This window comes from Cryptomeria japonica, chromosome 1 (assembly GCF_030272615.1).
Source record: "Cryptomeria japonica chromosome 1, Sugi_1.0, whole genome shotgun sequence".
Classification (NCBI taxonomy): domain Eukaryota; kingdom Viridiplantae; phylum Streptophyta; class Pinopsida; order Cupressales; family Cupressaceae; genus Cryptomeria; species Cryptomeria japonica.
In genome coordinates this window covers 698,148,183-698,171,255 of record NC_081405.1, presented here as the reverse complement: position 1 = coordinate 698,171,255, position 23,073 = coordinate 698,148,183, and the positions used below count along the sequence as shown (strand labels likewise).

Sequence of the window (23,073 nt, the reverse complement as noted above, 5' to 3'; positions counted from 1 at the left end):
ACGGTTCCATATTCGGGTGATCGATCTGGATAATCCAAAAGAGGGGCAGCAATCTGACGATGCGCCTAAGTCTCCAGTTTCAGACTCGCCTCACGAGGTCATTCCTCCAGTTTCCATTGAGACGCCTCTTTCTCCTCCTGATTTGCTCGTAGATGGGTCTCCTCAGAATGCAGTTCCCATTTCAGCATACGAGCCTTCTCCTGATCGACAACGACAAATGTGTTGAAAGTTCCTGAAGATAATCCCACTTGCATTCAGTTATCAGAAATTGATACTTCCACTTCTGGTTTTGAAGAATTCATGAGGTAATCTTCATGTCCATTGGTAACTGAGCAAACCGTGTTCACTATTCAAACAGATATTCCTCCTAGGGTGACCACGGTAATTCAAACAGAAACTGCTTCTCCTTTGCCTACGGCTGCTACTGGAAGTGAATTGATGACTTTGCCTCCATGACTTAGTTCTTTCACCCCGAAAAGGAAAAAGCAAGAGATCTCACCTGATGCCTTTGACTACCAGCAACTCAAACAGTCTAGATCCAAAGTTGTTAAGAAGGCAAAGACTATCTCTAGGGTAACTATTGATAGCAACAAGATGAAAGTAGCTGAAATTGTGGAACCTATTGCAGATAAACCACTTGATGAAATGTCAGTTGCTAATTATAATGTTACAAGGGTAGAATTGGGCAAGCAAACACATGAGGTCATTAAACATGATGCTCAGTTTTCTGTTGCTTCACTAGTGCAAAGGTGTGACGATCTTCTTGCAAAGAAAGACAAGCTAGAAGAAGAAAACCGACAGCTCATGGCAGCCATTCATAAAATCACAAAACCTGCTGCTGAAGGCAGTAACTCCATAGGTTCTTCTGGTTCCCAAGAATCAATTCGTGGAGTGGAAAGGGCTCTCAAAAAGTACAAGCACTGGATTCCTGGGTTGATCAGCTTCATGATCAATGTGTACAAGTGGTAAAAGACATTTTTCAAATAATGTCTAAGTTGGAAACCATTGAGGAGAAACTGGATCAGACTTCTAACAATTTCAAAAATAATCTGGAAAGCGTTGAGAAAAGTCTGGCAATCTGGCGTACCATGCCCCAACAACAGCTGAGTATTTTGCAAGAGCACGCCATCATCTCTTCTAGGGTCATGTACTTGGAATTTGAGGAACTCATGGAAAACAAGACCTTTGTTCTTAAATCCCTCATTGAGGAGATCAGTGATGCAAGGAGATTCCGGGATGAAGTCTATCGAGGTATTGTCTCACATTGTGAAAGGGCCTCTTGCAATATAGTAAGTCAGGATGGAGCGCTGATTCCAGAAGAAGAAGTTCTTGCTGATTTACAGATGAGGATTCATAATGAATGGAGGAGCGAACAATTCTCGGCAGCTTCAATTCAAGCATTGATGAAACATCAAGCTTTTTTGCATGAGATCCAATCTATCCTGGATAAAGACAATTCTGCGCTCCTCCACTGTCACGACACTATTGTGAAGACTATGCTTGTTGCTAAGAACACCCATGAACCGAATCCCGAGGAACTACAAGCGAGCATCTGAAAATTTCAAGTATTCGTGTCTTCACAAAATACAACTTAAGTGTTTTTCAACACTTAGTTGGATTTTCCCTCTTTTTGTAATCTTTAGTTGTAATTTTGTTTTGACAAGTTACATGTAAAAGTATTTTTTGTAAAATGCAAGTTACACATTACTTGCACTTTTGTAATTACATGTAAGGCAACTACAAGTTGTGTCCGATTAGGACTGTAGTTGGAATAAGTCTTAGTTAGTTAGAGTAACTCTTAGTTAGTTAATGAAGTCTCAGTTATTTATTGAATGAGTCTTGGTGGTTGAGAGAATCTCTCAAAATTAGTTAAGATCCTCCCACCTTTTTCTCAAGGCTCCTCTTCTATAAATACTTGAGAGGTCCATTGTAATTATATCTTTTGGGAAAGCAAGCAAAAACTCTACCAAATTTACAGCAAGAAGTCTTTGAGCTTATGTATGTGAATTGAAAGTTTTGAAGAATAATAAAGAAAGATTACTCAAGTGTTGAGTCTTTGAGCTACAAGTTTGAGTTTCATTCTTTTTATTTATTCTATGCAAAGTGTTTCTAAAGGAGCTTAGTCCAATCTGATTTGAAGTCTTTGAGCTGCAAGTAGAGAAGATTAATTAAAATAGGAAATCTCTAGAAGAAGCAGCAAGTCTTTGAGCTTGCGTCTATTCTTGAGAAAAAATTATTGTTTGATAAGAAATAGCAGCAAGTCTTTGAGCTTGCATTAGTTCTTGTCTTTGTGTTAAAAGAATAAATTATTCCAGTATTTGTGCTGTCGTCTTTTATTCATTGTAAAATTTAGTATAGAAAAGGGTAGATAGGACTTCCAATAGTCAAGTCTTTGAGCTTGATATTGTTGTCTCGTCCCGAAGGAAGTGACGAAAGTCTTTGCGCTTTCAGGAAACTTCATTTCCTTTCTCTCATTTTACTTAAAAGTGGTTATTACTGTTCATATTCAATCGCTATCCTTTTCTGTGAAGAGAAAAAGATATTGTCTTTCTTAAAGAAAGAAGGAAGACTGTTGTACCATCCTATTTTTATTTTAGTTTTAGTTAGATAGGGGGAGTCTTCCCTTAATTAGGAGAGTTTTTTACTCGTGTGCTGTGGTTGAAACCACAATTTTGTATATTTCCCCAAGTGTACAAAATTTTCAACCAACAATATGCACATAATGCAAAGTCATCATCTTTAGGATACCACAAACCATACTCAGTTATTCCTTGCAAATACCTGAAAAATCTTTTTCCCCGCACACTCATGATTCTCTCTAGGATCACTCTAATATCTTGATACAATACAAACAACGTTCATTATATCTGGTCTAGTCTAAGTCAGATATAACAAACCTCCAATCATAGATTTGTACCTTGTAGGATTTACCGGAGCTGATACATCTTTCTTTGTCAATTTCTCACTTGTAACCTTAGGGGTACCAACTGGTTTAGAATTTTCCATACCAAATTTCTTCAACAACTCTCTAGCATACTTAGTTTGACAGATGAAAATACCTTTATCAAACTGAGTAATCTGCAAACCTTTAATGAAACCAAGCTTCAAAAGATATTTGTCAAGTCTGGCATACCAAGCTCTCTTGTTTCAATCCATATAACACTTTCCTTAACCTGCAAACCATGTTTTTATCATCTGAAAGTGAAAAACCATCAGGTTGCTCAATATAAACTTCCTCTTCAAGATCTCCATTCAGAAATGCACATTTAACATCCATCTGATAAACCTTGTATTTCTTATGGGCAGCATAAGCAAGAAATAATCTCACACTTTCAATTCTAGCTACCGGAGCATAAGTCTCATCATAATGAATTCCTTCCTTCTGAGAATATCCTTTACATACCAATCTAGCTTTATTCCTCACAACTTGTCCATCCTCATTTAATTTGTTCCTAAAAACCAATTTAGTTCCAATAACATTCTTATTTTTAGGCCGAGGAACTAAAGTCCATGTGTTGTTCTTTTCAATCCGATCCAATTCCTCTTCCATAGCTTTCATCCGACATTCATCTTTACAAGCTTCAATGACCGATGTTAGTTCAACTTGAGAAATTAAACATACCTCGTCAGTTGCCAACCTTCTTCTTGTCATTACTCCTTTGTTCTTGTCTCCAATGATCCGATCTTCTGAATGATTTAACCTTACATACCGAGTAGTCTTCTGACTTTCTGTTTCCCTGTTCTGATCTTCAGTCACTGTTGAATTTTTTGATATTGTCAGAGTAACTGGTTCAACATTCTATTCTGATACAGGTGCTACCGGTTCAGTTATGATCATTTCCACTTCCGGTTCTCTCTCATAAGTTCTGATTTGACCTTTGTACAACTCATCCACCTTGACATTAGCGCTCTCCACAATTCTCTGCAATCTCTTGTTATAACATCTATACACTTTGCTTTCATTAGAATAACTAAGAAATATCCCTTCGTCACATCTAGGATCAAACTTTCCAATGGAATCATCTCTCTTGATATAGCATTTACTACCAAAGATTCTGAAATACTTAACTGAAGGTGTATGACCAAACCATAACTCATAAGGTGTCTTACTAGTGTCTCCTTTGATATGAACTCTGTTGAATGTGTATACCGTCGTGCTCACAGCTTCTCTCCAATAGATATGAGGCAGATTAGCTTCCATTATCATAGTTCTAGCCGCATCCAAGATAGTTATGTTCTTTCTTTCCACAAAACCATTCTATTGAGATGTCCGGGGGGCAGACAACTATCTTCTTATCCCATGCTTCTCACAATATTTGTTAAATTCACCGGATGTGAATTCACCACCTCGATTTGACCTTAAGCATTTAATTTTCAACCTTGTCTCTGTCTCAACTTTAGCTTTAAAGATCTTAAACTTTTCAAAAGCTTTAGATTTTTCCTTCAGAAAAGTAACCCACATCATTCTAGAATAGTCATCAATGATTAGCATAAAATATATATCACCCTAAAAACTCTTTATTCTAGCAGGACCACATAAATCAGTATGAATAAGATCAAGAACATCATTAGATTTATCTTGAATACTCTTAAAAGAAGTTCTAACCTGCTTTCCCAATTGACATTCCTTACATACCGGATTACAGGGCTTCACGATCTTAGGTATATCTCTAACAGCCTTAGTTGAACTGATCTTTACAATGCAATCAAAATTCACATGACACAACCTCTTATGCCATAGCCAACTCTCATCAATTTGTGCAATCAAACATGTCTTCTCACCGGAGTTCAAATGAATGATGTTACCTTTAGTCTGTGTACTGGTTGCAATCTCCAATCCAGATCTGTTAATGATTTTGCATTTTCCATCCTTGAACTGTAACTGAAATCCCTTATCCACCAACTGTCCTACACTCAAAAGATTATGCCTTAAACCTTCAACATAATAAACATTATCAGTATTATGCTTACCATCCAATGATATAGTTCCTCTTCCTCTGATCATACATGCTTTGTCATCTCCAAATCTAACCAGTCCACCATCAAATTCTTGCAAAGATAAAAACTTCCTTTTATCTCCAGTCATATGATGTGAACAACCACTGTCTATCACCCATTCATCCTTGTCTTCAACTCTAGCAGCAAGGGCCTTTTCCTCATTTTGAATAACAGGTACTGGAGCATCTTCCTTAATAGCCAAAAATACCCATCCCTTACCACTACCGGATCTACTAGCCGAATCTTGTACCGATTCATCATCAGAATCAGTTACACCTTCCTCATCCGCATAATAACATGATTTGTCTTTGTTTCGCTTGTACTTATGCTTGTTCTGATAATCATGGTTAGGCCTAAAAGATCTTCTAGCTCTCTCTTCAAATCTTGAATTCCTCTCAGGACATCTAAACGCAAAATGACCTATCTTATTAAATGCAAAACATTTAAAAGGTGATTTTCCTTCATACTTACTTCCAACGAGACCTTTAGGTACTCTTCTAGCAAATAGGGCTTCCAGTTGCTCAAACTCTTCATCTTCTTTCTTCATTTCATCTAGTTCCTTCACATATAAAGCTTTCCAATCATTCTTGCCGGTTGATGATGTGGGTGCATGAAAAGCAGATTCAGTTTTTGCAACTCCTTAAGGACCAAATTCTTCAAGCTCAAAAGCAAACAATTTTCCAACCAAAGTATCCTAGTTAACAGAAGTGTTAGCCATTGTTCTCAGCTCATTAATTGCAGTAGCCTTCATCTTGTAAGTCGGTGGCAAAGCTCTCAAAACTTTAGAAACAATCTCATCTTCACTCAAAGATCCACCACAGCACCGAATTCCCAAAACAATTTCATTAACTCTTTCCAAGAAAGTAGTAATCCTTTCATCTTCTTCCATCTTCAGGTTCTCATACCTTACCCAGTAACCATCAAGTTTAGCAATTTTAATAGAAGGGTCACCTTCATTCAAAGCTTCCAACTTATCCCATATAGCCTTCGCATTAGATTGGTCAGTTAATCCCATAATTTGCTGATCAGATAGTGCACTCAAGAGTGCTTCTCTAGCTCTACAATTATTTTCAATGTCCTTATCTAGGCTTGTCAGAGGAGGATTGTCAGATGTTGGATTATGAGGAGTATAACCTTTCTTCGTGATCTCCCAAATTTCTTTCCCAATACATCTCAAATGAGTCTCCATTTGAATCTTCCATATTCTGTAATTTGTTGAATCAAGCTTAGGGGTTTCTCTCTAGAAAACAATTGCAGTTGAATTATTACTTGCCATAGGATCTTCCTCAAGCGGTTAAGCTTCTGCAAAAGAGGACCAAGCTCTAATACCAATTGTTAGGATAACCGGTGGACAACTGAGAAGGGGGGGTGTGAATCAGTTGTCAATGGATTATAAACTTTAAGCTCACAAACCTTCTATTGGAATGCATAAACCAAATACCAGAATAGCAGATGTAACAGTTAAGCATAAACATAAATTACAGAATAATTAACCAACCATCCATAACACATGACACCGAGATTTGTACATGAAAAACCCGGTAAAGGGAAAAACCACGGTGGCAAGCCTACCCACAGTCAGATAATACTTCTGCAGCAAGTATGTGATTACAATAAGAGGGGTCTGCACATGCAGGAAGGCACACTGCTCATCACAAAAGGAACCTCACTGACTAAAAAGAAATCAAGACTACAATCCGGAAATAAGAATGAACTGCAAGAATAGCATCTCCTATGCCTGAGTACAGTTCCAGTTAAGCTCAATACCGGAGGTCTTAAACCTCTTTCACAAACCCAATTCGATCACCTATGATTGACCAAAACCTGTGCATATGATTACAACATTATTTGCACACAGATAATCCTATATCCCATAAAACCACGATCTACAAAGAGATCTTACATCATATTTATACCAACCCGAGACCTAAACAATTAGGTCGGCCACCTAAAAGATAATACAATAGATCCGTTACATAATCCCACAAACTAATGATAAACTAAGTCGGCCTAAGACCGAAACAACATAATCCAAATAATAAATCCAACCGGTGATGCATCGGGAGCATCAACCAACACATTACACAAACCGGTCCATAACCTAGCAAAATAAGACCAGAACTATAATAGGTCATCATAAGCCAAATGAAACACCACCAATCAACTAGAACACAAACAAGATAACCATCAGCACCCTGATAACCTTCTAGAAGCTGCACCAACACCACTTATCAGATTCATCAAAAGATCTTCATCAAAGCGCTGCCAATAAAACCCTTACCGATGACAAAAAGGCTTACTAGAACAAATGATAGCATCCAGATAATCAAATCCCGAACCAACTGAATGTGACACACATCAGGGACACATGAATAACCAATCCAAGCCAATACCACAAACCGGACCAAATCAGAGAATACCAGAGATGGTCTCCAGATGAATATCATAATCCAACCACTCTACCGAAAGCTGGTAGACAGCAAAACAGCTAGTGTTGACATCAATGACAAAATATCAATGCAACACATAATCAATTCCTCCAACATGCCAACAAAATCAAGTTATGGTTGTTCAGAATTTTGGAGATGGTGAGAGCTAAGGAGAAGTCGCTATTTGCACAATTACACAGTAGCATCACCGTTTTTACCCTTACTTATACCAAGCTAGTTGCAGCATTATGGACAGGGTTTGAAAGTTCTACAAGTTGCAAAAATTATAATAGGAAACCTATAGATGACTATAGTGGCAATTTGAAGGTTAGATATTGTAATGTCCCTTTTCTAGTCAGCCTCAATATCCTTGAAAACACCTACTTTCTTGGAGAGTGCCAACATTATTGGGAAAGTATCCTGACGATGACAAAATGTTCGTAGAGCCAACATGAATACAATGGTTTTATCTGTATGCAATTCCAACATTCTATGAGCACTCCACACTTCTTGGAGAAGTTTGTCATATTGGGAGAATGCCAACTTGCACATAAAACAATCTCATATGCACTCAAAGTATTGATGTTGGGTTAGTAATCATTTTTTGAGCTATTTTCAGTCTTTACAAAGCATACAAATGTAAGAAACTAAAATTATCATAACACACTACAATTATTGTGTTAATGTTCCCTCCAAAATTGTGTTACACTTTTTTCCCATTCTTCATTTATTCAATGAACAAAGCGAAAGCTTTTCTTTATCTAACAATCACTGCAATGAAGAGGCCTTTTTTGAGATTTATAAGTTCCAAAAAATTTCTGCATCCTATTCAAGGAAAACTGAGTAAACAATAAGTTTTGCATATACTACCAACTGGATAAGATGTGTGGCTGCCCTATATCTCTTGATCCTCAATGATCCCACTTATTTGTCAATTCCTATTGATTTCTCTGAAAAGGCAAGTGATGAGGAGAGATGAAGGCATGCAATTTAGAAAACGGTATTAAGTTTCACCGAGATCTATTTGTCTAAATAAAAGACAACTCTCAGTAGAAGGCTTTGTCCTCTGAACACAAAATTCAGGGAAGAAAAATAATAAATATGGAAAATGCAACTAATAGATGTTTATAAATTGAGTAACAGGGAAAGAAGGTTTCACTAGACTATTATTAATGACAATATTGTGAGAGTAAATGATCCCAAATATTATCAAAAGATTTTGCATAATAAGAAAATATTAGTTCTCAAGAGAATAGTTATGATTTTCAAAATATAATTCTGTTCTTGCACCCAAAATTATTCAAAAGTGTGTATTAATATGAACAATACATATCTTATGGAAATGCATTCAGAGAAAAACCCTTGTGTCGGGTATCTAAACCAAAAAGAAACATAATTTGCAATAGAAGAATCCTCTTAGAATTAATTAAGACACCAACATGATATTGACTTCTTACCTGGGTGGTCAAAATTATAGTCACGAGCATGCTTCAACTCTTCTTCATTCAAAACACGATAAAACAGATCCTATGAAAATAGAAAAGAAATGAAATCGTAAGATACAGTGCTCTATGTGAAGCAAAAACAATAAAATATAATTGGAAATTTTGTTAAAAGAAGAGAACTCATAAATTTTACAATATGTGAAAGAATAATTTCCTTTTATGAGAAAATTTCTGATGAGATGATTATTTAAGAAAGATTATGAATGCATAAAAGATCACTCATCACTATATTCATGAGGTTCTCTTCAACGAGGTCCTTAGTGAGAGAAAGAAGTCTTGGATGAAGCAAAACAACTACTGTATGAAATAGTGGAATCTTATTTCAATGCTTGTCCTAGTGAGAAGAAAGATACCAAGGCATTTGTCATAAAGAAATTTTGCAATGCTGTGTGATTAGGGAGAAAGAAGTATTATCTTGAGGAATTCAACTCTGCAGATAATCATCACCAAAAAGCATACACAGAGGTAAATATCTCTTAGAAAGAAAAAACTCTAATTACTTGGTTAAGAACTAACTTGTATTAGCTTTGATGTGAAACTCAAGGGTGGAAAAGGCCAAAAGAAGCCTGGAAAGAGAGAATTTGTGTATTTTGCTCTTTTGGATAGTAGAAAAAAAAAACACTTTATTTTTCATTGTGATGCCTACAAATAAATCAAGTCCCAGTATGCTATTATTTTGGTTGATGTTGCTCTAATGTGATGTCCCATTCTTAGCTTGTATGAGAAAATAAATAATTATTTAATTTAATTATTATGTTGTCTAAATTTATTTTATGACAACTAATATTTAATTAATTATTTAAAATAAAGTGATTTTTGAGTAAAAAGAAAAATATAAATAAAATCACTTTATGACCAAAATATTAAATTATTTTTTCAGAAGATTCCTAAACTAGAGGCAAAAGCAAATTCTAGAAGAATCATTAAATTATTATAAAAGGAGGTTTTGGAGAAGTATTGGGCATTCAAGATGTTTTATAAAAGCTTGTTTATTAAAAGATTGAACCAAGTTCATTCTTTAGTCTGAGACAAAAACCCTTGGGAGATAGTTGTATTCGACAAAAACCCAAATCCGTCTAAGGGTGAATTCATATCAAGATTCACATTTGGGCTCCATATGAGAAATTTGTGAAATCTTCTTCAAAGACAAATTTCTAAGGTATTTTATTAATTTAAAAATAAAATTTTCAGATATATATATATATATTATTCAGAATAAAACATGGTGATGTGAGTCATGGTATCCTTTTCTAAAGATTGCATGTTTTGGGTCGATGAACTATTTGTAAGCGAATAAATTGTGATAGGAGGATTTAATAAATAACTAAATATTATCATATTGGAGTACAAGGGCAATCATTCCAATATAGGCAATAGAGTTATGAAGGTTCATGGGGCAACAAGGTTATAACAATTGGGCTATTTAATTGATTATTTTATACACCATCCTCTCAAACTTGGCATATGACCCATGATAATCATAGGGGTGATGTATGTATTAAACAATGGCTAAGCATTGACTAAGGATGATTGCCATGGTTTTTATTAAAGAGCTGGACAAATTTACATCATATTTTATTTGAATCGTTGATTATGAAATCAAAGTTGGATGATATAAAGAGAACAAGTACAGAAGCCTATATCCTTCTTGTTTCTTCTAAAGGTTGATGTCATATTTCAAATATAAGCCGATACATTATCTATGCAAGTGTGACATCTTGGGCCACTTTTTGAGCCATGGAGTGAGAAAACTAGAGGTGTTAACAATCAAATTGAGTGTTGATTGATGATATCTACTCCTGGCATGAATTTGCAGAACAAATGACAAGAAAAGCAGCAACTAAGCAGTCTTAAGTTATTTCTTTTGGGTGGGCGATTCCAGCGTTTTCAGGAGAGTCTTTGAGCTTCAGCAAGGTCAACCATACCTTGGGATCAGCATAGGGAGGTTATATTGTTGTGTATGCATGATCAATGAAATTCTGTAACCTCTCAAGCCACTAAGGTACATGTTGGAACTTTTCTGGAATTGAATTTCTTTGCTGGTCCTTCATGAAAGAATACAAACCGCTGAAAATAATAGGATCTTTGTGAGACATGAGAACCAAATACTAAGCCAATTCTACAAATCATGTATTGAAATAGTGAAAGGGAGTCCATGTAGCAGTTGGGAGTTAATTATCTTGGTGACTTGAATCTGTCAAGGAGTCCACCACTAGTCAATACAAATCAAGCAAAATTGTATGTTACCAAATAGGCTCAAGAATTTTAGTCTAATAAACTCTATATGTTGTAATTTAGAATTATTATATTGTTGTTAATGTAGACACCTAAAATTGTCCTAGCCTAATTATATAAATATTTTATTTATTTAATTATTTTATCCTAAGCCTTCTATAATTAAAAAGATTTTTATTTATTTAATTAATTCATTAATCCTCTTCTAGCCTTTTCCCATTTAAATAAATATTTATATTTAGTTAAAATATCCTTTTCCCTACATTAAATAAATATTTTATTTATTTAATTGGCCCCACTTCTATTAATTAAATAGATCTTCATTTATTTAATTAATTCATTAGCTTTTTCCCTCTATGACACCTGTAATTCATCTCTTAATTTACCTTTAACCACCTCTTTAATATTTAATCATTTATATACCTACCCTCTAATCTAAGTCAACCATTTATCCTTCCAACTCTTAATCCTAGCCCTCATTTTCTAGCGTACTCTCTATAAAAGACTATCTTTTCTCTTTATCCATCCCTAATACCCTAATGAAATCCCAATCAAGTGAAGCATCTATATACTGCCAAACTACACAACCACAATCCGTTCTTTACTGAGTTTTTGTCCACACAAAAAAAGTTAAATATTCCTACTATAATGAATAACTTGTTATTATTCTATTCATAACCTATTAATTAATATCATGTTTTGCCTCCTTCAATCATTATCCAGCTCAAATTGGCATTCATTTGAAGATTTTGTGAAAAAAAATAAGGTCTTATATGAATTTCGCTCTAGACCCTTTGGAAGGGTCAGGAGCGAAATTCTTCCTTGGGTTCAAATCCTATCTTCATTTTTCAAATTTCTTCACTCAAACAAATGTTTTGTCTTCACTCAAGCCTGGGAATGGGTTAGCTCCTAATTTGGGGTCAAGGTGGGGGTGTCTCGTAAAGGAATTCGCTTTGGACCCTTTGGAAGGGTCAGGAGCGAAATTCCTATTCTTGGTTCAATTTACCTTGAATTTGACTCGACTTTGCCCCAATCTCAACCCTTTGATGCATCTCCCTTCATATCCTTGCAAATTTGCTCAACTACTATTTGACTTAGGTGATGACTTGGTCCTCTATGAAATTTCGCTCTGGACCCTTTGGAAGGGTTAGGAGCGAAATTCATAATTAGCTCAAGCTTCTTGACCTTTTCCACCCATTATGCCTTAAATTCACCTCCTTGAATCTTCTCTTTGTCATTCAAGTCTATGATTTGCTTATTGGCTCCATTCAATCGACTCCGACTCGACAGAAGACAAGACTCTGACCAAAAAAAAAAACCTTGACCTATCCTGACTCAAGCCTTTTAACCTCTTTGCACATTCTATACATTTTTCATCTTCTGAAAGGTAAGATCCTTCTAAGATTACATCAGGGTTCAAGGAAGACAACACATGACTTCCCCAAGGTAGGTCAAATTTGGCTTTGAAAGAAACCCTAGGTGAGCTCTACAAAGGAAACCCTAACCTACCCATTCCAAGCGACCACTAACTCACTCAAAACATCTAGCAAGTAGAGAAAAACCTAGCAAAGAGAAAGCAAAACCAAAAAAAAAAAAGAGGGGTTCCCATCCTAATGGGACGATGTATGAAATGGTCACAATAGGTACCACCACTCATGAGAAGCTTCTTCAAAATGTAAGGTGGCAAACCTTACTGCATCTTCCTCAGGCATAGGTCTTAATGATAAATAATTATCAAGCTTTTGCACCCAAGACTTAGTTATACATTTGTTGTTGCCATCAAAATAAGGCATAGTAATCTTACCAAGTGTCTGCAGATAATCATTTCTTGGTGGAGTATAATGTTCATTTCTTCCTCCTATCCTATTCCTTTGATTCAGAATTGATCAAAAGGTCCATTGGTCCTTCAAATCAGCGGGTAATGCATTGTACTCCTGGTAAGCTTGCCTTGCTTCATCTCCGAAGGTAGTAGCTTCAACAACTGGAGGTGGTTCTTCCCTTGGTGTGAAAGTAGGGAAAAGTGGTCTAGAGGCTGATCCTCTAGAAGTTGTGGACAGACCTGTCTCCCTCAGTATTCTTGATATTTTCATTGTTCCCGCTATGTTCAGCTTCATTTCGTTGATGGAAGTTATTGTTGTTGGACTGTTGTTCCATTTTCCCCAACAATTGAGACATCATGTCCAACATGGTGTCAAATTTCCTCTCAATTCGTGCATCTTTATCTTCTTCAGCCATGTTCTAAATTGTTTTACCAGGGTCTCTTTCCCTCAATGTTGCTAATAATGTATCCACCTCAGGTACTTGTGGATTTTGGTATTGCTGTCTCCGCTGTTCCCTGTTATAGTACCTCGCTTCTTTTGCACTCATTCAACAAAATTTGACCACGGGATGGCAGGATGAAAGCTCTAATAACACTGTAATGTCCCTTGTCAAATCTGATATGAAATTCTGATCTTTATGGCCTAGATATTTCGTCAAACACTTGGCTAACAAGGTCTCAGTCTGCTGGTCTTAGTTTCAGTTCAATATAAGGGACATCAAACACTAATTCTTCATGAAAGAACATTCACAAATAACCTTGAATTAAAAATATGATAATATTGAAATACTAGACAGCAACCTAGATGTGTTACAAGACAAATGAAGCTATCAAACATAGACATCTACTAGCTGCCATTATGTCAAATAGTTGTCATACAATCTCAGAATTTAATCATATAAGATGCAGCCATAAGCTCCTTCAACCTTTATTCATATGACACCTTGATATAACATTACAAAGAACAAACACATGGACTGATAACAATTACTAATTTTCAGATTTCTGTGGAAAAGTGGCACTCATTAACTTATGCACATCAAACTGAATGTACAATGAATTCTATTTGCAAAGAACTTATGTGTGGCGATGAAGAAACAAGCAATATCCAAGACCAAAGAACCTCCAAAGTGCCCAATTGAACTACTCCAAGATTCGCCCCTGCTGCTGCATATGAGAGGTCTGATTTCTGGTAATGATCAGCAATGAGTCCTTAACCATTCTCCAAAGAGATCGCCTTCTCCCAATAAGGGTAGTGCCACCATGTGAGAATGAGAATCGAAGCCCAAAGAGGTAATATGATCAAAATCGAAGGGACAGCAGCTAACTGGTTCGATCCCAATTCAAATCGATAATGCTTTGATCTCTCAACAAGATCACCTACAATCACCTCCAAATGAATTGCCCTTGGCTCCTCCTAATATCACTGTCCTCAAACATGTAAATCGATGCATCAATGATAATAAATGAACAAAATCGTGGGAGAGGTATAATCTGCTTCAGATTGATTATTAGCTGCAACTTCGCTCGATCCTCCTCCAAAATGCATCAAATAGAATCACCCCTTCCTCTAGATGATATTGTTGGCATCAAACACATGAAAGGATGCATTCACCATGACCAATGAGCAAAATCTTGGTAGTCTGAAGGTCTGATGCAAAATACCACAAATATGATATGAAAACTCAATTAGCTCAATGTGAAGAACTGAATGTTCCTCACTCTCAAGGCAACCCTTCAGGGGATCTTTCACCTCCTCAGTTATGCGGATCGAAGGGAGGTATCGTTCCCTAAGACCAAATCTGTGGACAACCCTTGGCTCCACAACTCAATACATAGAAGATAACAAACAACTGATGATCAACCATGTATTACCCTCTTCTATTTATTCTTTTCATAACTCACCATAAGATTCCTTCTAGACAACTCGGATATGTACACTTATTACTATTTTACTTAAATGCACTTTTTTTTTTAAATATTATTTCATTATTAAAGTGCACACGTCTCATGATACGTGTTGTCCCCTTATATTGCCATAAAACCAAATAAAAATGAAATGTGAAGCCACCAATCTCCGGGATGTCGACCCCCTAATCAACTCCTTGGCCTACGAGGATCAATTATAGGCCAACCTCGTCAATGTCCACGTGCGAAGGACAAGGCGACATTACATCGATGGAATCATATGATGTAGTTTATGATGTGATTATTAGATGCTATTCATACACAATAGTTCACTATTGGACTAGATTATTTATGAGTTTCTTTACATTATCGATGCACACTGACTTGATGTACACTGCTTCTATGTTTGATGTGCTTGGGTGAAAGGGAAAAGCATCGTGTTGCTCTTTACGGGCAAGCTACGTGTTGACATGTCTAAAATCGCTGAACTTGCAACTTCATCCGGCCAACACAAAATAGAATGTACTCGTCGAGTATCCTATCCTCTCTTGAGATAAGGAAATCCCTAATGTTGTTTCAATTTGATCAATGGGGACGACCTCAAGGTTTCGATTGTCAAGTCTTGACTGCAGGATAGCTCAATGGTCGATGTGATTTGCTGGGAGCACAAGGGGACTTACGATTTGCAACAAGCTAGTCTGCTATGATTCTCAGACTACGAAATAAAATCAAGAGGGAAGGGTTCAGGAAGCCTGAGGACAAGGATGATAACAGCTGATGTAGTGGGTATACAGATTTCGATAAACCAGTTCTTGTTTCGCCAGAGATACCCTCACAACTAGACAAAAACGATGCAAGCTCCAAGGGATGAAGGATTTTCAGACCGAAGACACTCGCTTTAGGCACCCAATTCTGGCGCAACCTAAGACGAACACCTGCAGTTGAACTAAGCACAGTTTGGGTTCAGACTAACCATGCACGGTGACCTACAATCAGCAAACCCCCAATGGTCTGAACCAGAAATGCATCAAATACCCCTCCAAACTTCACCACTAAAATCCCTGCATTCTAAAATTAACCAGCTGAAAGAAACCATGCAGACAGACTAAAACAAAGACAACAAACACCATATTTCAATGTTCATATATTTCCTTCAGCTGCCATTACAAGAATTTCTCCAGCATCTCTATGCTATGCTTAAAATCTAATCTATTCTAAATTCTAAAATCTAACTACAAATTCTAACCAACTGTCTGACTATCTAACAAAAATCTCTAACCCTTTACAAAAGAAAGGCCTCTGCCTTTTATAGAATTTACGATATTGAATCAAAGACTAGGATGGACTGCATCCAAGGGTCCTAATTTGCCTTCCAGAAGCTGGTAGCTTCAACCTATGCCCAATCAATTCTCAGTTATCCAACCAACCATAATTTTAACTACCTACAACAGTTTTGGCATTATTTTGAGTCTATCCGGTAGTTCGACATAACTGTCCACAAAAATATCTTACGCGGGACCCATAGGCAGTTTTTTCAATAAAACAGTTTCAGTTTACAAAAACTGAACTTCCAGAATTAAATCCAACTGTGTGCTTTTCCTGAGAACGCATGATTGTTGCATTCGGAGTGTTCTTCGATCTTTGGTGGTGAACTTCAGCTTGTTGTCCGGTGGCACGCTTCCCAATGCCCGGTTCAGATCTTGCCCTCTTGCAGCATGTTCCTACATCCTTTTCTTTTCAAGCTTTCAGTGCCTAGCTCCTGGCTTTCTAAGATGACGTCCTACGACCTGCAAACGATTAATTTTAATAAATCTATTTGAAAAATTAAATAATTTAACTTTACAAATATTAAATTTTAACGTCGCCTGGCCCAAGAAGTTCTTTGTGAGATGTATCTTGAAATGTCGTTTTCTCTTCGAACATGAAATCTGATCCTTGGTCTTGGTGGTGTTTGGGCGACCTGAATCCACTAAAGCTTCTTGGCTGACTGGTGAAAAAGTGATTTCGCCCTATTGTTCAATTTCGGCCTACAAGTTGGTTTTGAAAATATCTAAGTTTAACGCCCCTTTCTGCATTGGCATTTTCCGGCTAAAAGCCACTTTGCAAACTTGGTTTCAACGATTTTACCTTTCGCTTCTATTTGCTGAACTTCAGCTCAAGACGCGTTTTTGCAAACTTGGTAACTTAATGCCTTTCTATTTTTAAAAGTTTTCCTTTATCTCCCGAAAATCGACAAATACGGGGATTTTGGATGGTTCTTCAAACTTTTAACTTCTGCATTTAACCCTTAGGTATCGAACTTGGGCAATTTGCTCTCCTTCAACAAACTTTCAAACTTCTGCGTTTTCAACTTTGGCGTTAAAAATGGGGTTTATGGTCTTCGCAAGGATTATATTTTGCGATTTACCCTTAGGTTTGCGATTTTGGTGAATGAGGTCTCTTTTTTAACTTTATAAAATCGCAATTTTCCTCTCGGTTATGAACTTCGGGTTTTTTAGAGCTTTTGCAAACCTCCATTCTGCGATTTCCTTATGGATGCCGAACTTCGGCGATTTTGGAGGGTTTGTAAACTTTTTTTTTTAAAAACTTCTCGCCATTCTCCCTAGTTCGCAACCTTCGGCGATTTATGTATTTTGCAAACTCTAACCTTTTCGCGATTTCCCTAAGTTGAAAATAGCGAACTTCGAGAGTTAAGGCCTTTTTTCAAAAAATCGCGATTTACCCTTGGATGAAAACCTCGGTGATTTTCACTTGATTGGAATTTTCATATTTTCTCGATTTCTATATTTCGGGATTTTGACATGGTTTGTAAACCTTATAAATTCCTTGCAATTCTCCCTTGCTTGGTGAAAATCAAGGATTTCACCTGTTTTGCAAACTTTCTAAACTCTGACTTTTACACCCTTGTAGCGAATTTTGGAGTTTAGGTGGTTTTTACGAACTTTGACATTTAGCACTTTATGCCTTAGTTGTCAACTTTGGCAATTTTCTTGAAATGGGTAAATTACTGGTGAATTTCGGGGGTTTGTGACCTTTTTCAAAGTTTTGATATTTTAACTTTTAACCCCCACTTGGCGAAAATCGGCATTTCAACATCTTTGCAGGCTTTAACTCTTTCTTCATATTTAGGCGACTTTGCAAGAATTGGGGAGTTTGAAGTTCGCAATATGGCCCTAGAGGCCGAATTTGGTTTTAGTGGCACTTGACCCTTCATATCCCCTTTCTCTTCCGCAAGGACAGAAAGGCACAAACTGGGGGTCCCTATCCAAGACGGGGATGGGTGTGCGATACGCAAAACAGATGGCAACTAGGCTAGGAAATGTTCCTGAACATTTCAAGGATGACTATCCGGATTGAACCCCAGAATCTCCAATATATACCCCACAAAACAACCCAAATGACAGAAGACAGATTCAAAGTAAAAATGAGGTCGCAAACTGAATCAAGTCACCAACCTTGAGAAATCAAATGTGTGCAGTGAAATTCATTATGGCTTAAAGAAGGTTGAGATATCATTGTTTAGTTAATGCAAGTTACGTAGAGCGACTCTAACTCCAAAAGCAACCTGGATATAGCCCCGCTGCCAGCAAGCGTCTATAGCCCCGGCGGAGTTATTGCCTGTAAGCTCACAGAGATTGCTCTGTTTCCGATAAATTCCCTTATTGAAAATCGGCAGAGGTGTCTGCATTCCCAAAGCCAAGCATTTTGATATTTCTTTGCTTTTCAATTTCTTTCTTTTAATTTTTCTTTTACTTTTCACTTTTCCACCTTGGCTGGTAAGCAGTGAAGCCAACGTGGGATTGAGTGTTGCAGTGGTCGTTGAAGCAAAGCTTCAGATTTTTCACTTGCAATGACCTCCCTTTGATAAAACGACAGACTTAAGCGATTTTAAGCGTTTAAAAGTGCAGTGATCATAACGTTGGTGACAAAACGCAGTAAGCAACTAAATTTTTAGAAGGACTAAGCCTTAAACCAAATGAGCTGACTATGGGGGCAACCGCCAATTAGGTGCTCTACTAAAGTCGGCTTCCAAGAAATGAGTCGGAAAAAACTTTCCAACTTCGTACACCAGTGCTGGGAAAAGCAAACAAACCCCTTCAAAAACTTACAAGGAGACAACCCCTTCCGAAAGGACATCTACACTACGGAAAAGCAGAAAACAGGGAAACTAAACTAAAACAGAAATGAACAGAAACCTAAACTAACTATGTACAAGAAGAGACCGATTGTACAAAAGGTGGACTATATGCATGCATTCCCGATCCATGATGATTTTTCAGTATGTGCAGCAGTAACAGGGCAGCGGGAATGGTTTTCAGTTTGGCTTGTTTGTCTTCGTATTCTGAAAAGAATTTTCTCAGTTGGCCACTCTCAAGTTTAACCAAGGCATCGGGCAAAATTATCAATTGAGGAAGTTCATTAGGTCCGTGGTTAATCCATTTACAAGTTGTTTAACTAGAATATTCAAAATTGAATTGAAAATTTTCAGAATTAACAGCAGGAGGGAAAGAAACAACCTGGCAAGTTTCTGAGTTATGCAAAGTATTGTACGGTTTGTTGTGCAGTAGGAAGGCTTCAACAGCTGTATCAAGAGGTCGCCATTGGTGGTGCAGCATCCCGATAGCATCTGGTGTATGCAAATCAGCATCACATTCCACATTAGGTTGCGCAGGCTGAAAATCAGTCTTGAAACTGAACTCGATTTCAAGAAAGAGAGGTGCATCTTCTGTCAGTGAATCCTTGGGTTGTATGAACAATGCGGCCTTATGCACTTCTATCAGTACGTCCTCAAACAGCAAGGACTCTTTGATTGGTTGGTCCTCAAAAACATCCTCAACAGACTCCTGGACTGCATCCCCCATTGGTGGGGTTGCTGCAAACTGCTCTTCAACCTGTGGCTGATCCACAAAGCTCCCTTGATCGTCCTCTTGAACACAGTCCTCCAATTGCAGGGATAATAAATTCATCTACTGCCTTGGTCTGATTGACTGGTTCATCTTTCTCAGCACTTGATAGCTCCAACTTAACATCGTTAGAGGGTGTGGTGTTGTATTGATTTTGCGATCTTCTGTATTCATCTACAACGAGGTAGGCACTCCACACTTTGCTGGCGATGCTCTCCTCTAGATCTTCCAGCAATCCAAATTGAGTTTTACCTTGACTGACTGCCTCCATGCATAGCGAGCATGTGAACTCTGAGTGTGGGGTGCGGTGAATTTTGCACCACCAAGGTGATAACACGCTCTCCAAGCGTAATTCCTCATCAAGACCAAACCAATTCTCAATCAAATTCTTGAATCTTGTAAATTCCTTGATGTTGGATGGAGGACTGGGGATATCCGGCTGTACGATCGCCTCTGGTTTGGGGACAACCCAAAAGAATATCTACCCCTATAATGCGAGCTCAACCCTTGACAAAAATGTCAAGCAATTCAATTCATCGTGCGCTGTGGTTTCATGAATTCTGCAGTGAGCTGCAGATGCAAGTTCGGACAGCTGCCTTGGATAGAACAGCAGACTTAGGTCTTGTTGGATTTGAAAAATTTTGAACTCCAAGCAGTCTTCATGAAATGGCTGACTCAACATACTCACTCAGAAATATTTTTTTTGTATTTTCAAATTTTCTGATTTTTTGGCTTTTTTGGTTTAACAAGGATCTTGCATATCCCGAATATAGCATTTAAAAGGTCGATTAGACTCAACTTGCTGCAAGGTACCTTCCAAAGGCCCTCCTTCTAGCGCCAATTCTGTTAACGTGTCTAAAATTGCTGAACTTGCGACTTCATCCGGCCAACGCAGAATAGAATGTACTTGTCGAGTATCCTATCCTCTCTTGAGATAAGGAAATTCCTAATGTTGTTTCAATTTGATCAATGGGGACAACCTCAAGGTTTCGATTGTCAGGTCTTGACTGCAGGATAGCTCAACGGTCGATGTGATTTGCTGGGAGCACAAGGGGACTTATGATTTGCAACAAGCTAGTCTGCTACGATTCTCAAACTACGAAATAAAATCAAAAGGGGAAGGGTTCAAGAAGCCTGAGGACAAGGATGATAACAGCTGATAAAGTGGGTAGACAGATTTCGATAAACCAATTCTTTTTTCACCAGAGATACCCTCACAACTAGACAAAAACGGTGCAAGCTCCAAGGGATAAAGGATTTTCAGACCGAAGACAGTCACTTTAGGCACCCAATTCTAGCACAGCCTAAGACGAACACCTACAGTTGAACTAAGCACAGTTTGGGTTCAGACTAACCATGCACAATGACCTACAATCAGCAGACCCCCAATGGTATGAACCAGAAATGCATCAAATACCCCTCCAAACTTCACCATTAAAATCCCTACACTCTAAAATTAACCAGCTGAAAGAAACCATGCAAACAAACTAAAACAAAGACAACAAACACCATATTTCAATGTCCATATATTTCCTTCAGCTGCCATTACAACAATTTCTGCAACATCTCTATGCTATGCTTAAAATCTAATCTATTCTAACTTCTAAAATCTAACTACAAAATTCTAACCAACTATCTGACTATCTAACAAAAACCTCTAACCATTTACAAAAGAAAGGCCTTTGCCTTTTATAGAATTTACGATATTGAATCAAAGACTAGGATGGACTACATCCAAGGATCCCGATCTGCCTTCCAGAAGCTGGCAGCTTTAACCTATGCCCAATCAATTCTCAGTTATCCAACCAACCATAATTTCAACTACCTGTTGTCCTCAATTTTTTATTTCAAAAATTGGACTACCATATAGAAATTTTTGTTAAAGAATGAAAATTTTTACTCTGTGGCACGCTTCCCGAGGCAAAAATTCACCCCATCCTTGGATTGGATCGATCGTTGATCCATCCCCAAGCTACGTTTCGAATTTTGTCGCGTTTCGAGTCCGTTTGCTATGTTTTTGCTTCAATGTAGGGGAATTTTTCGATAATTACTAGTAACTGGTAATTTGTTTTTCAAAACCCCCCTGAAGCTTTTAGGCTTGTAGGGGAATTTTTCTCCAACTGCAAGTTTTTATAAAACTTGTAATGAGGGTTTTAAAACCCCCATTACCAGTAGTTTGACTTTATGTTAAAATAAAACTTGTAAATGGGATTTTAAAACCCCTTTACATGTTTAAAGTGAAATCACTTGTAAAGGGAATTCTATTTCCCTATTACAACTAATTTAACTTGTAATTTCTTTTCTAAAACCCGAAATTTGCCTTAGAGGCAAAAATATGAACATTTTATAGAACTTCTTGTTTTGTTTCCAAAACCCGAAATTCTTCCATGCCATTGCAAGCTGATTTGGGTTCGAATTTTTTGGAGGAAATGTAGGGATTCCTTCCAAGTGTGGATTTGCTGCAACTTTGAAGGATTCAAACCCATTTTCGTCATTTGTCTTCTTCAAAGCATTTTTTCTGAATCATGCATTTATGCAATTTGCCATGGTTTAGGGGTTTCAATCCATCTATTCCTAAGGCGTTTTTGACTCAACCATAAATGCGTTGGATTCTAAGCATTTATCAAACCATTTTATATGCATTTTTGGTTTCGGATTTGCAAAAAAGGCCCTAAAAACAGTCACGTTTTTTGCTAAAAATGCAACATTCTTCGCCTATAAGGTATGCTTTCAATCCTAAATCGTTTTTGCTTTGTCTTGTATTTAATGATCAATAAAATCAGCTTTGAACTACTTCCTTGGCATTTTTACATGGCATTTTTATAGAAAATTGGTTTTATTTTTGTCACAATGTGTGGCTAACTTTTTTCCATTGTTTAAATTCTATTTAAAGGGTTTCATCTTCCATGTTGGGTTGATTCTCCAAGTTTGGATTTCTTCTCAACCTTGCAAGGTAATTTTTATTTTTGTATTTCTTTCTTATTTCTTTCCTTGCATTCTCTTGTTTAGTTTTAGTTTTGTTCATGTTCATAATGGGTTTATGAGAGGAAATTCCCCATTTTACAAAAAAATTTGTAAAGAAAAGTTGTTCTTCCCCTTTGTAATTCTCCTTCTTTACTTGCATTCGGGTTTTAGAAACCCGATTGCAAGTAAGAGGAAAATTTGTGTTCTTCCCCTTTTTGAACACAGACTTAACCTTCTTTGGTCCAAAAAATCAAGTTTCAAAATAAGAAAGATGTGCTCTTCCCAATTTGCAAAGAAATTTGCAAGTGTGA

At 37.1% G+C, this 23,073-nt stretch overlaps 1 protein-coding gene across 4 annotated transcripts in view; it reads right to left on the bottom strand.

The window, feature by feature from the left end:
* Positions 1-23,073, bottom strand: part of LOC131044634 (uridine kinase-like protein 4) — a 345,831-nt gene that overhangs the window by 277,099 nt on the left and 45,659 nt on the right. For all 4 annotated transcript variants that reach the window (XM_057977995.2, XM_057977992.2, XM_057977993.2 and 1 more), the window contains one exon: positions 8,885-8,954. In XM_057977995.2, coding sequence (XP_057833978.2) covers positions 8,885-8,954 — 70 coding nt within the window. The remainder of the gene's footprint in view (positions 1-8,884; positions 8,955-23,073) is intronic.